This window comes from Mugil cephalus, chromosome 13, assembly GCF_022458985.1.
Source record: "Mugil cephalus isolate CIBA_MC_2020 chromosome 13, CIBA_Mcephalus_1.1, whole genome shotgun sequence".
NCBI lineage: Eukaryota > Metazoa > Chordata > Actinopteri > Mugiliformes > Mugilidae > Mugil > Mugil cephalus.
In genome coordinates, this window is record NC_061782.1 from 14,901,077 (window position 1) to 14,915,973 (window position 14,897).

General features: G+C 41.0%; 1 protein-coding gene across 22 annotated transcripts in view; it reads left to right on the top strand.

The window, feature by feature from the left end:
* kcnma1a (potassium large conductance calcium-activated channel, subfamily M, alpha member 1a) overlaps window positions 1-14,897 on the top strand; it is a 134,019-nt gene that overhangs the window by 53,164 nt on the left and 65,958 nt on the right. For all 22 annotated transcript variants that reach the window (XM_047603057.1, XM_047603058.1, XM_047603060.1 and 19 more), the window contains exon 3: window positions 5,331-5,392. In XM_047603057.1, the coding sequence (XP_047459013.1) occupies window positions 5,331-5,392 (62 nt within the window). The remainder of the gene's footprint in view (window positions 1-5,330; window positions 5,393-14,897) is intronic.

The following is a 14,897-nucleotide window of genomic DNA, read 5'->3' on the forward strand; positions in this document are numbered from 1 at the left end:
AGGATGAGATATGAACAGAGAACACAGACTGCGTTGTGTTGCCACGTGCGTCATCTAGAGCTTACAGTACCATATATATATATATACATATATATATATATATATATATATATATATATATATATATACACATATATATATCTTTCTTCATTTTTTAACAATAACCTAGCACCTATAGCAACTACTGAAAGGAAATGCAGTTGACAAATAACTCAAGTGACCTGAACTTATTAAAACAGTATACTATTATACAGTCTACTTTACTTCAAGCATTTTACTACTATTTTTTTTCTCTATAAATATAAAAGAATGCAGACACTTTTGACACCATGTCTAACTAAGAGGCGACTTTGTAATGAAGGTCACACTGATGTCACTGGAAAGTCTGTTCAGCGGTTAACGGTCAGCAGACTGAGCCTCAGACAGTCTGAAGCGGACTTTCCAGTATTTTGATAGCCTAGGTCGAGCTTGTCTTCATTCAAGGTTGCCTCAACACCAAAGCTCCAAAATGTCCTCAAGACTATATTTTGATTCGAATGTGGGTAAAATACTGGGTCACAAACTGCGTGTATCAATTTTCTGTTATTCCCGTCGATCCTCTCATACTCATGTTCATATTCACATTGTCATATTCAGAGCACAGAAATGAGTCCTGGTGTTTATATTCTACGTTACAAAGCTGTCAGTGTTTGGGTTATTGTCGAGCTGATAAGAACAATCTGGTGTGTATTGGTATGCTCTCGGTATATATTTTCTGTCACAATCGGTTGCCAGCGTTGAGTTATGCTGTGAATGTGACTGGAATAGAGAGCGTGTTTTTCTCTGACGGAATATCAGATCATACCTTCGACTGTGTAGCTGTCTGGATCCCCCTGCCATCTGGGGCGAAGGGAAAGGGGAGATCACGGTGTGTGCTGATGTATGGATGTATGCCATCAAAGTTTAATGGAGGTTTCATTTGGTGACATTCCCCCAGTGAGAGGCTCACACTCAATTTTTTTCTTTTCTTTCAAAATTTGCATTGACCCCATAGGCTCATGTATGTTGTATGTCACAAAAAAATAGTCATTTAAGACGTATGCTAATATAGTAAGGGAAGGAGTTGAAGTGTATTATTCTAAGCAAATCTATATAGACTACAAATTAGTTCTTGTTTATTTGAAACCTGCCTTAAAAACCGATGCACTCTATATGTTTGGAGATTAAAGTCACAGAAAAGCAGAAACAGTACACCAGAGCTTTCCTTGGCTGTGGACCTCTGAAATCCTTTCTGGCTGATACATCAATCAGACATGTTGGAGCTTCTCTCTGGCTAACCCATCCAGCCAGGCAGGATTAATGAACAAGCTTATGCTGATGCCGAACACAGTACTGATGGGAATTCATGACTTCCCACCGAGGATTCCCACTCTTGTAATCTCAGGGAACCCATTGGGATTCTCAGAAAGTGTCTATCTGCCTTCTTGCTTGTTTTTGTCAGTAGATTGTGCCAAAGTCGTTTTTTTTCTAATTTTATAAATGAACTAAGAAAAAGAATTGGGTTAACATTTCCAACATCCAAATAAATATAAGGTCCCTGAGGCTTTAATTGTGGATTTTATATCTGTGAGTCTTATTTAAATGAAAAATAAAATGAACAAAAAGGCAGATTTTCTATCTACACGGGAAATGGGTGAATTACTTTGCCCATCAATAACTGTTGATTTGCTACAGAACATTTGCAAAGTGCGTTGTAATAGGAGTTGCATAGATTTGTTCCATATCATTGACTAGAGGCACAGAGAATGCTTTGGTGGTGCAGTGAAACACAAGTGTAGATGTAGTTTTCTTTAAAAAAAAATAAAATAATTTTTTTTGTTTTATTAAGCAATGTTAATAAATAGTCAGTTTCAGGTTTTGTTGACCCATCCATCAACCCCAACCTCCTCCCTAAAGTGAGTTTGTAGCTTTAAAATAATATAATCACCTCTCTCTCTCATGCGTCCCATATGGATGAGTCTTAATTGCTCCTCTCTATAGAAAGGAACAATACAAATACTGGTTTTAAGATGATCATCACGATTAAGGACCAAGATGCTTTAAGTGTTTTGTTCACTGGAAGTATTCCCATCCAGTAATTATTTGAAAACCGTGTAATTAAATTCATTTGCATAAAACGTGCCGACCCATCCATCTTGATTGCTTTGTATACAAAACTATGGAGGAGAATTTGAGTCACCGCTCACTTGACCTGGGTGGTTGGCCTTAATGTGAAGCGACTATTCTGTACGTTGTCAGCCCACATCACCTGTCTGCGAGGACTCGGCTGTCTCCTTGTCGCAGGGTGCACTTAAGGGACAGAGGAAGTCATTAGACAGGATCCCTGTTGGGAGGAGGAAGTCGTGTGTAAAATTTTGGCTCAGTTTTAGGGCACTTCCCCAGGCAAGCCGCGATGAGCTCCTGGAATTCTTTACGCCGTCAAATCAACTGAGAGCGTCCGCCGCGCACGCGTGTTTATATGTGTTATCATGTGTTTACAATTCTGATGGTGTCATGTGAGACCTGCTGCCTTAAGCCCGCTGCTTGCAGTACTGGAACCCGAAACCCGCGCGCACACGGACTCACAATTTGTCGCTGCCCTGTTTACACTTCCTGTCTTCCAGTGTGCCTGCTAAAGTACACCTTGGAAAACATTTGACAGATTTAGCGTGGCGCTTTAAATATAGAAAGGGGTACGCCGATGAAAACCTACATGGCTATTAAACAGAAAACGCAGACATCACGTATGAATGCTGCGGCTCTGACATGATGCCGGCATTTTCCAGCTGGAAACAAATGTGACTCAGGCATGCCATCTCATTACAAGTGAGTCAGGGAGTGTGCATTTAAACAGCCTCATAATGTAAGTCACAAATATTATAGATGCGGCAGCTATTAGCGAATCTTTCTCGCTAAATTTCCTGTTTTTAAATGAATCACTTTTTTTTTGGCAGCAGAGGGAATGCCCCTCTGCCATTATAATTTTTCTAGGGTTTCCATAAAGTTTATTACATTGGCGTTGTTCTTAGATCGTCCTTGGTTATTGTGGTTTTGAGGCTGACAGCCTGTGTAGACTCTTTTGAAGAGATATAGAGAGAGTGAGAGGGGTAATGATGAGTGGATGGGGGTCTGGGGTTGTACTGGCTCTCACAGTTGAATAACTGGGTCAGTTTAAGATGATGATGTGTCTTATCTCCTCAGCTCATCCTTGGGTGTTCACCGTTAACCGCTTAGCTTTTCAGGAACCGACCGCCACTCTGTCACACTTCTCTGTGGCCATTTCTGCAGTTTAGCTTTTAAATTTGCTTCTCCTGGTTAGAGGGCTTAACAGTCCAGCCTTAGTATGTCTTTAACCTCAAGTCAATTTTCCTGTGACTTGCTGATGTGCGCATTCTACAGTAGCGATTTAGTGTTGTCAGACTCGGGATGTGCAGTTTAGTTTTAAGTATTAAAACTGATGCAGCACAACAGCAAGAGGTATTGTCTGTTTAATTCCATGCATTCTTTGTCGTTATTAAAACGTGATTTGTGAGCCACAGTGCAACAGCCACTGCTTGAGAAGCTAACCCCTAGCAATGAAGGCTTAAGAGGTCGGATGAGCTAACACCCCACGATTTATCTTACTTTCAGAATTGTAATCCCAGTTACTTAACGTGATTGATAAACATATATCATGACAATCTCTGTTTGTGTGCGGATTTGGTAACACATATCGGGTGCATTGTAGAGTGTGCACACTGGACCTCAGATATTTAAGTAGTTGTCTATACATGAAAACACTCTCCAACTACCACTTCCTCACAGTCTCACATTACCTGATTTAGTTTCTATTAATTTTTTTGGAAATGTTCTCATCATTGTAAGAAACTGAGCACAAGAAGAAGCATGTATTGCTTGTTCTTAGTATATCAGACTTCGTGCATCTCTTCAAGGAGCCACGGAGTGCTTTAACTATAGGCATACTATGAGCATCTCCAGGGAAACAGTTAATGCGCTCTAGTCAACTCCTCTTTCCTAATGAGACCAGCCATTCAGAGAGCTCGATGTTATCTCCGAATTTCAGCTTGAGCCTTTGTGTGGACTATCACTGATGTCTTGCGGCTTGTAATGTTATTCTTTCCACTCCTTCCCTCCTGACAGCTCTGAGCCCAGGATTGCCATCGCCCTCTGTTCAATCGGCAGACTATTAAAAATGCAACGGGATGGGGGTGTTTACTTAATACCTCGGCCACAATGCATTGGATCAATACAAAGGACCATCACATGAAAGTAATCAAGCTCCCATCATCAATAATGAATGGCACAATCAGCAGGGACGTTGGGCTTCTATTGTTAGATGGCTGAATGGGGAGAAAGGATCGCAGGGGAGAAACTATTATGCACCGCTACACTGGTCAGCTGTTGCAGAGATGACGATTATGATGACCGCGGCGATAATGTGCAAGTGCATTTTGCTGGAGGTGATTGTTGTAGCGCATGTTGCTGTTTTTTTCCTACAATGGGGAAGAAGAGAAAACTTATATTTGCTCATCATGGCTTAGATCAAGTTCCTCTTTTTTCACTACAATACTTTAATAGAATTTCTGTCTGTTTATTGTACCGTGTTCCACGGTATGGATTATATCTTTTTGTATTTTTTCACTGTCTATAGCCTGCGCTACACTGCGCTGTTTTCATGTACGGTAAGGTTGTATGGTATTACTTCAAGCATTTGTACTACTGGTAATGGTTGCAGTATAGTAAAGTTCTGGGGAGGTCTGTTATTGCTGCTATTACTGCAAAGGCCTTTACCTTACGAGTCACAGATAATCACAGAAACATTACACTAACCGCAGACCGGCTGGGTCACAATTTCACACAATGCAGCCGGTGATTCAGCGTAGTAGTTGAGGAGTGCATCATGTCAACACTTGGTAACGGTGGTCCTCTTTAAGCGCTTCCTCTCAACACTCTCAACTCCCATCTTCTCAGTCGAACTTACAAATGCGCATCGGTTCCCCCTTTTTTTTTTCCTTCTGGTGATTGTGTTGCCTTGACTTGCCCACATTCAATAGGCTGTACTTGCTGACATGAGAGCGAGCATTCATTATTCACGGCACACCTTTTTGAAAATGCCTACCCTTCTCCGACCTGCAGGAATCAAGTCACAGCTTAATTACAGATGCTGTAACTAATGTTGTCTATTGTGTCCAACCACAGCTGAATGCAGTACTTTGTTTATGACAGAGCACAGTCACCTAAATAGTTTGAAGACTTTTTCCACTATATACATGAAAGTAATTCCTCTTTTGTCTTTTTTTTTCTCTCTTCAGGTGGTGTTAGTCTTTGCACTCAGCATCGGGGCCCTTGGAATATACTTTATAGACTCATCAGAGTAAGTATTATCCTCATGATATATCTGCTGAAAAAAATGGTATGGTAGTGATGAACTTTGCATGCGCAGTATTTATATTGGCCTATACAATGTATCTGAATGATAGGTTGACATGCATGCTTACTCATCCCCACACACACACATTCTGAGATGCCAATGCACATGGTTACACCCACACAAGCACTCTGAAGGAGTGATGCACATGCATACTGTGTGGGCACGCATGCGCACACACATCTGCATCTGAGGATTTGTCAATGGGAGGCACGTCAGTTTCCATGGTAACCGAAATAGGCAGATACCGTATGTGTTGGGGGGAGCTTCTTCTGTGTGCGACTACGGGATTGTGTGTATTGTCAGTTTATGCGTATCCCCGGCTGGCAGTCACCCAGAGACAGATTGCAGGCCTGGCATGTTTCCGATAACCATCTGCATCTACAGTCACTTTTACACAATCCATGCTCAAACAGTACCTTTGTAGCAATAGTTGGACTCGGTTTCTTAAGATTCTCTCTGGTAGAGAGGCTCATAGTAAGACTAAATAATGAGGATGCAGCATAATCAAGTGAAAATATGGCAGCTAAAAAATGTTCATTCAACCTTTTGGTTTTGATTGGTGGTATTATGTAGGACCAGGGTCCCATTCGTTAAGTTTAATATTCAACAGTTATTATCTGTTATCCCACAGATACTTAATCAGTTTGGGATCTAGTGAATTTAGGGGCCAGGTCAACACCTTGTGTTGTTTTTCACATGTTTTGAGTTGCTCCAAAATAACTTTTTTGTGTGTGTATCTGTGTCAGGCTGCCTCCTTCTGGGGATGTCTGCTGCCATCAAGGAGTGTTATTGATATGGGGGGTGCGTGGTCTGGTCTAGTCTAGGTGGTACATGTCAAAATAACACCGACACAAATTCCAGGTCCAAACGTTTCCCACCAGAATATTGTATTGTCACAAGATGGTCAATGTCATTTACTTCTCCTGTCAGTGGTTTTAATATTGTGGCTGGTTGGTCAATGTTTATTGTGTTAATGTGGATGGTACGCGATTGTTTTTGTTTTCTCCTTTTGCACACGATTCTTATTTTTTTTTGTCTTCCTCCCCCACCAGTTTTAACTTTGTTTCATCTAATTAATGTGCTGGATGCCATATGGTCCATTGTGTTGCCTATGTAGAGGTTGATGCATCGTCTGTTTACACCAAATTAACCTAAAGTGCATGAAAGTCATCCGCACACTAACTCTGTGTGCCTTTGACTGTGCTCTATTTCACGCACCAGTGGTTCACCAAAAATAAAACCTCAAATATTTACTGCCATGCCTGAGGGTTATGGGATGTTTACTGTAAAGGGACCATAACATACGATGTGGTATAGTACTTAGTACTTTTAGTACTTTCTTAATATTCAATCCTTTTTGGCTGTTGTGCAGATTGTTGTGAGTAATGACAAGCTTTTGTAGTTTGCTTTTGCTGCTCTACAATAACTGTTAACTATAAAATGATGTCCCCGAGGTCTAAAACAGAAATATCGCTGTAAAATTCTCAGAAGCTGTAAATCTAAAATGCAATCAAAGCTGTTCACTCTAATCTCTTAGAAGCAATGGGAAATGATTCCTTGCATGATCACCCATTTGTACCACAGGATAAAAACCTTTACTTACTCCTCCACATCCCTGTCTCACATCGCTCTCTCTCTATTACACTTTTCTTGTTTTCCTCTCTGCCTCTGGCATTTATGATCACATGAATTTTATACATTCCTTTAATGTTCAGATAATTACTAGGGATTCTAATTAATGTACTTGTAATTGTCCATGTTAGTGATCAATAATCAATGATGCTTGAAAGCTTGAAAAAATTATAACCACTGACAAATGACTGTGTGCAGACAACATCTACAACTCTAGTGTTGAGGTGAAATTTTATCTCGGATATACCATGCTGTTGTGTCATGGATAGTGATACAAAAATAACCTGTATGGAAGATGTTGACTGTTGCACCACATGTGCACCGATCAGCCGCAACATCACTGACAGGGGAAGTAAGTTACATTGACCAACTGCTGACAATACAATGTTCTGCTGGGAAACCTTTGCACCTGGCATTCGTATGGATGTTATTTAGACATGTACCACCCACCTAGACCAGACCTGGCACCCCCACCCCATAGCAATGACATGCCTCGACCGGTAGCTGGTCGCACTGCTATTGACATTACAGACATAGCAATTGTTTCTTCATTACATTTCGATATTTTTTTCTGTTTTTTTTTTTTTTTTTTTTGTTTTTTTTCTGATTTCCACATCAGCAGGCAGTGCTAACACAGGCCCATGCAAACCTGTTTTACTACTAGTGTGGGATTATTCTACAATATTTACATCATCATCATGACAGCAAAATAGTCCATCTTTGGTTAATCAACTGCATTAATTCCTCTCTCAACCAATAGAAAATGTTGTGAACATGTGATTATGCAAAAATTACACTGATATACATTTTTGGTCATACCACCCAGCTTTAACAAGATGTTGACCTGACCTCCAAATTCACTAGATCCCAAACTAATCAAGCGTCTGTGGGATGCACTGGAACAAGCTCGATCTCCCAACCTCAAACCATAGGACCCAAAGGCCCCCACTAACAACGTCCCGTTGCCAGAGGACACCCTCATAACATCTACGTCCATTCTCTGACGAGTCACAACTGTTTTGGAGTCACAAGCGAGACCTAGACAACAAGAAGGTGGTCATAATGTTATGCCTGATCGGTGTATGGTGCGTGCTACGCTGCACTGGGTTTGTATGGTATTTAGAAAGATTTTGACATAATGTACAGGTATTGGCATAATGTCACACTTAAAGGCTCCTGCTTGACAGTGAAACATTACTAAAGATGAAGGTTGAAAATACAAAATTTGAGTTTTTAGAAATGTACACCAATGTCATACCTGCAGGATAAAAAAGGAAATGTAATTAAAGAATTATATTATTTTACTATAGAGTTGTCTTTTTATCTAGTGAGTTGCAGTGCACACTTCGAGCGTATTTCTAGGTAGGTGTGCTTCCCCAGGGCAATGCTTTGATCTCTCTGTGCCCCCATTAAGCTGTGGCCCTTTCTACCCTCATCATCATGATTAGCTCAAGCTTCACTTGAGTGTGCACATCCTCTCAGGGGTGGTCAGCCCATAGCAGGTCCAGTCCACTCTGGAGGATTATGCTATAGATATAGTTTCGCTCCAAAAGCCAAAGACTCTTATGTGCTCTACACCATTTGTTATTTGTCAGAGAGTCGAACTGATCGGTGATGAACTGGCCGCCAGGCATATCCGAACAATTCCCAGTGGGATGCTGCATCGATGGGGGTGTTGAGCTGTCAAACAATCCATAAGGTCTGTGTCTTTACCCCGTCTAGGCAGCTCCCTGAAGATGTGTCCACGTCAAAATCTCTTTTGCTACTGGAACTGATCAAAAATGTCTTAGTCGTCCACTGAGAAAGACGTGTTCTTGTCTTACCTGCAGTCTATTTGGTAAAATATCCCATAGCAAAATATATCTGAAGCTGCCATGCTCAGTGTAATTCAAGGAGACCATCAAGGGCAAATGGTTATCCCTGTGCAAATAACATTTTGCGTACACACTGCCTGTCACAAGTTAACTGCCAGGTTTATGGCTTCCTTCTGTGTTTGTGAAGACCAAAAATATTCTGCACCTTTTTGGGTATAATAAGGGCATTCGGTACATTGATCTCACTCACATTCTTTCTTATTTTTCCCCGTGCTCGCATGCTCCACAGATGACCTTCTCTCCATCCAGATTCCTTGCCACTAAATGTTAATGACCGTGGAATCAATGAGCTCAACTTAATAGGTCACTGTTATAATGGTAGCAATTACTCTAACAAATGTTGACGGTCTTAGGACTCATGAACAATTCAGGGCTTTTGCTCTTCTCTCCAATCTGCTACTTTGGCCATGGGGTGACATGAACATCATTCTGAAGTTGTCTGTGAAAAAGGAAACCGTAATAGGATGGATCATGGTTCGGTCCCTGTGGTAACAGTGAGAAGAGACACGTGGTGGAATAAGTGCATGTGGGCTGGACCTTGGGGCACTGGAGCGGCACGGTGGGCTTTTATGTCTACCCTGCATCACTGTCTACAGTGATGCAGGGTGTCCCCTCGGGGCACGGACACACAAAAGCATACACACTGGGTAAAACGTTGCAGAATACGCATCTTTCTGGAGGCCAGGCACCAGTCTCCCAGGAGCATTTTTTTCTCTACCTTTCTGCAGGTGGGGGCTTTCCTGGCAGGCGGTGTGTTGGCCAGTATTCTGCGGAAAAGATCCAAAGAAAAGCCTTGTGTGGTAGCACGTAGTGAACGTTTGAAGGAATGGCATTGTTAATTGGATGCCTTCTCAGTTGAGCACAGAATTGCTAGTCACTGAGTTAGCCGTTATTATCTTGTTAAGAGGAATGCTTTTTGAATGAATACATAGCTTTATTAAAGATGACTGTCCACCTGTTTGTATCCACATTTCAAGGGACTGCCTTTTCTATTCCTCTAGAACAGTCTTTGCCAGTGCGTTACTTTTTGAAAAAGCAATTACACTTGCTATTTTTGCTAGCGAAATGTCAACACAAAGTTGCCAAACTTCCATTATTCCATTCAGTGGCTTGTTGATGACATACTGTGTTTTGACTGGCGTGAGGCCAAAGAGTGGATGTCTTCCCTTGACACAGTCCTGGCCAATCACAGATGATCAGTGTCATGACAGCAGCCTCACCTGATTGGTTCATCGTTCTTCTATTTTTTTTTTTTTCACCAAGGGATGCCAACTCTGCATGGCCTCCTTGCCGACAACAATGAGCAACACCGCCCTTTCACTATGTAACATTAAGAAGGGTCTGTTTTACACATCCTGAAATGCTCAATAATTAGAGAAGAGAAATTAGGAAGAGATAGCAGAGAGAATTACCAAAACTGCATGACTTTCCTTGGCCTCCAGTACAAAATGCTACTGTAACACACCTCATGTAATTGTTGATAATGGTAACACCGTTATCCCCATAACTGTTACTCCCATAACTGGTCTTCGCTTGCCAAACTGATGCTATTTCGGTGATGTTTTCAATGGTAGGATACTGCGTCCTCTGCCACCCACATCTGAATCTGCTTTAATACCTTGGCTCATCCTTCATCTTTCATCGCTTCTTTTTCCTCCTCTGTGCTCCCATGAAACAAAGAGGAATGTAGGACAAAGTCTCTGCAGGCTGCTCTTAAAGGGATGCCCTTGTTCCTGCTCCACTTCTATTTCTATTTCCTTAGTCTCTCGATCCCTCCATGTCGCACGTACAGATTTTTGCATGCACACACTTGCACAGTCACGTTAACTTGCCGGAGCGCATGTGTGTGCGCGGGCTCACAAATGGGGTTTTTGTCTGTGAGTAAGAGGCCTCATACGCAGCGTCTTGTGCCCGTAACTCTATCATTAGCGTGCGATCAATGTCAACGCTGAAAAAAGAAACAGTGACTAATGACTAATTAATGGGGTAAGGTGAGAAATATGGCTAAGCTGTGAGTCAAACTTGGTAGACTTGGTGGCGATGTAGGGTGGCCTATAAAAGGACCTCCCCTGCTTAGGGTGTGGACAGTCTGCATGGAGGACTTTAGTCTGCTTGGATCAAGATGATATAACCATGAAGATTTGGTTATTTCATTGACACTGTTTCCAAGTGGATTTAGTCATCAATCTGCAGCAGTAAGAAATTACTCATTTCAAGATTGTATTTGCATAATCTCCATGTGACTTGACAACATTTCCAATAACAGCCTTAAGGGTCTCGCTTAGTTTGTATGTGGTTAGGCTATGAATTGTAATAGCATATAATGTTACCCTTTAAGTATCTTCTCTCACCATCAAAAGAGAGGGATATTACCCTTTGGTAAATGCAAACACGTTGCATCAAACAATGATTGGGATCTAATGAAAAAAAAATCAAGGAGACACGATTAGCCAAGTGACCAAATGTCGAGTTACCATGTCAACACGGTGTTGCAAATTGTCTTAATCATGTCATTGTGACTTTTTTTTGTTGCTATTTCTGATATCACGCAATGGTTAGCAGAGGAGCTCAGCAGGACCCAATTCAAAATCAATCCATTTATTGAGTTTGCATTTGCACCAAAAATGATCTGAAGCGGTTTGGAAAAGACTGGTAAAAGATTTACAGTTGCCCTGTATTCAACATGGTTCAGACATGCTTCACTGCTGAAGGATACCACCAACCCCGTGCTGTAATCAATAGCATCGCTGCACTTGATTTTATTGACTTTTTAATACTTGGTTTTGGCAAAAGTGTTCCTAATGTAGTTTACACTACCAGGACCAAGGACATGTAGGACATGCCGGTTCATGGATGGAATTTTTATAATTACTTGATTAAATAAATGTGTGTTGTGCTGACTGAAGGTTATTTTTCACAAGGACATCTAAATGCCCTGATTAAATGACCTGAAATTAGCCCAAACGGAGCCTATCAACATCAGCGTTATTTTCTTGACAATGCTAATCAGCGTGAGCACTTTCTCTTTTTGCATAACCACAGCTTCTTATCTCCCAATTAATTTGTGTTCAAAAGAAGAGTGATGCGATGCATGTCGTTTCCCTATTGTACTGTGACAGTGCCTTTGGAATAAATTAACAACATGCTCGTTTGTAATTTTTCTCCTGCAATTATGCACTTTCTTTTTTTTTCTTCCTTTTTCCTTTTTTTACCTTCTTGTCCTTATCATACCAACACTTACTCCCTTAATTCTTATGAAGCTGTGCTATTTTCATTCTGTGTGCTATTCATCCTCTGTAGAAGAAATGCCTGCAGCGGGATGCGAGTCATTTGCATTCAGATGAAAATTTTGAGGAACCTATTTTTAGATTCCCAGGAGAGGTTTTATTTGTCCATCGCCCTTGAAGGTACTAAAGTGTTTCTTTTTTTAGTAACGGTGCCTTGACCTAAATCAGTCATTTAAGTATAAATCTGGCCTTCTTCACATACCCCCTCCCTGCTGCTTTCCTTACACGTACACCCTCTAATAAATGCATGTAAGCCAGACATTCTACTGCCCTCATTCATGTTTTTCTACTTGAGCACATTGATTACATGCGTTTGGCTATAAAAAAATAAATAAATAAAAAAAATCCAAGATGCGCATGAGCTTCGCAGTAAGTACGTAGGAGAGTTAAGATATTTCTGAGCCATGAAGAATGACTCAGATTCGGTGTGTGTTGCACTGTGAATTGCAAGCATTGGTCAAGCCGGCAGCAGTGCTGTGTTGTTATTGTTCTCTCAGAGGTGCAACCTTGCTGTCGCTCCTGCAGTTAACCAAGGTCACGGGCAGGCTAATGAAGGACTGACTCTTCCTAACTGACTGAAGGTGTGACTATTTTTAGGACATCATCAGCAACACAGTCCTTTGCCCTTGAGAACAAATGAGTTTTACCTCTGTGTTAAAGGCGCGTTTCCTGGTCAGAGGAAAATACGTTGGGGAAATATTTAATGTCCTGAAATAGACTTTGATTCTAGTCTTCCTTTAGGCCGTTGTTGCTCCATGTAAATCTATATTGGTGCCAGATAAGCCAATAAGTGGAGTCATCTTAGAACTTGAAGAGGACTAGGACATGCAGAAGCCCAGGGATGTTAAGTCTCAATCTTCAGTGTCTCCTGCCCTTATTTCGCCCTCACTTTTACATCTTCTTCTCTTCTCTCCCTCTTGTCTCACCATCTCCCTCCTCTCCTTGTCTCATCTCTACACGTCTCGCTGCTGTCTTCCTAACTCTCTTTGTTTCTCTCCTTCTTGTCTCCTCTTCCTGTCACGAGGGATGGTGTAACCCCAGGCTATGCCAAGGCTTAAGATGTAATAAGAACTGTATTGGAGAGATCTATTTTCTGCAGGACACTGGCAGCATGTGGCCAGGGATCCCTTGTGATTGCGGAGTGTGAAGTGACATTGAAAGGAGGAATCAAGGTTTTGTCTTGTCTTACACTACACACTCAATGTGTAGGAAAGTAAAGATGGTGAGATTCAATAACAGAAGCACCTCTAAAGCACATAGACTGTATATAAACATGGACAACGTGTCCCACTTCCTTGCATTGGCCAAACTGACGCTATTTTCCTGGGGATATCGGTCACGCCATCTTGCGAGTTTGGAGCCAGAGTCTGTTCAGTACGGTCCGAGAGCAGAGCCATATCGATGACTTCCGCCAGACTCGCTCACATTTTCATTTAATTAATGCTACGCTCTGCTCTACCTCCACCAGTTACACAGAAATATTGGATTATACATTGTGCTTATTTTTTTTATTTTGTTTTACAACTCTCATGATCACATGGACCTCTTTACAGAGCAGTTGGCATGGCAACTCTTAGCCGCCATTATGTCACATCCTCTCTCTATAGCGTCAAATAAGTAAATAAAACAAAACTTATACAAAAAATTGACATTTGAACATGGGTCAGCCATATATTAATTATCTAAAATGACAGAAACCATCGCTGAAGAAAGAATTATTTGATGTGTATTTTGGCCCAAGTCCCAACCAACCACTAACATAGAGGGGGTGGAGCTTATGACCTATACTGCTGCCAGTCACCAGGGGGAGCTCTACTTGCATTGGTTTCACTTTAACGGAATTTTCTGTTGTCCATGTTTATACAGTCTATGGTACAGCACAATGTAATCCATTTCAATAGCAGTGTAAAGCATAACTCATGGTGAATTTATAATACTTTTTGGGTGATTTGATGAGTAAACTCATGTTCAACCCGTGGTCTGCCCACCCATGGCATATAAATGACATTTTAAAATAACATATGATGTGTATACCAGAGCTACAGCTGGACGTTCACAGTGGCTTTGTAACTTGCTGCACTGATGCTGGAATTGCTGCAGCATTTTCCAGTATGGAACCCATTAATTAGATTGATATGGATTTTTGTAGGACTGTGCTAACATACTATGCATAAATCATAATGTTGTCATTTAATTTTAAAACTGCAGATCTGTTTTTGTTTAGTCGAAGGAGAGTGAAAAGTTGATCTCCTAACGATGTCACATGACAGTGACAAAAAAAAAAAAGATTATTTGAAAATTGAGGTTGACCATTGCTCTTGATGGCAAAACATGCCTCTTCGTTTGTATAGCCAATGAGGCATAGCTGTGTGCGTGTGGTGTATCGATTTTATTTTATTTCTTTATTTGCTCAACTATATCTGGAGATGTGTTTGAGAAAGCTTCATCTTAATATAGTTTAACACTGTTACTTGCTATTGTATGTGTTTTGAAAGCTTTACAATGCTGGAATTTGGGAAAGGCTCCCATGCTGATCAAAGAAAGTCGTAATTTCCCGGTTCTGATCTGAAGAGGAAAATGGCTCCTCAATGGGTTTTGTCACTGTTTTAGTTAATGATAATCTTTACTGTCAAATAATAATTATAGACTTAATTC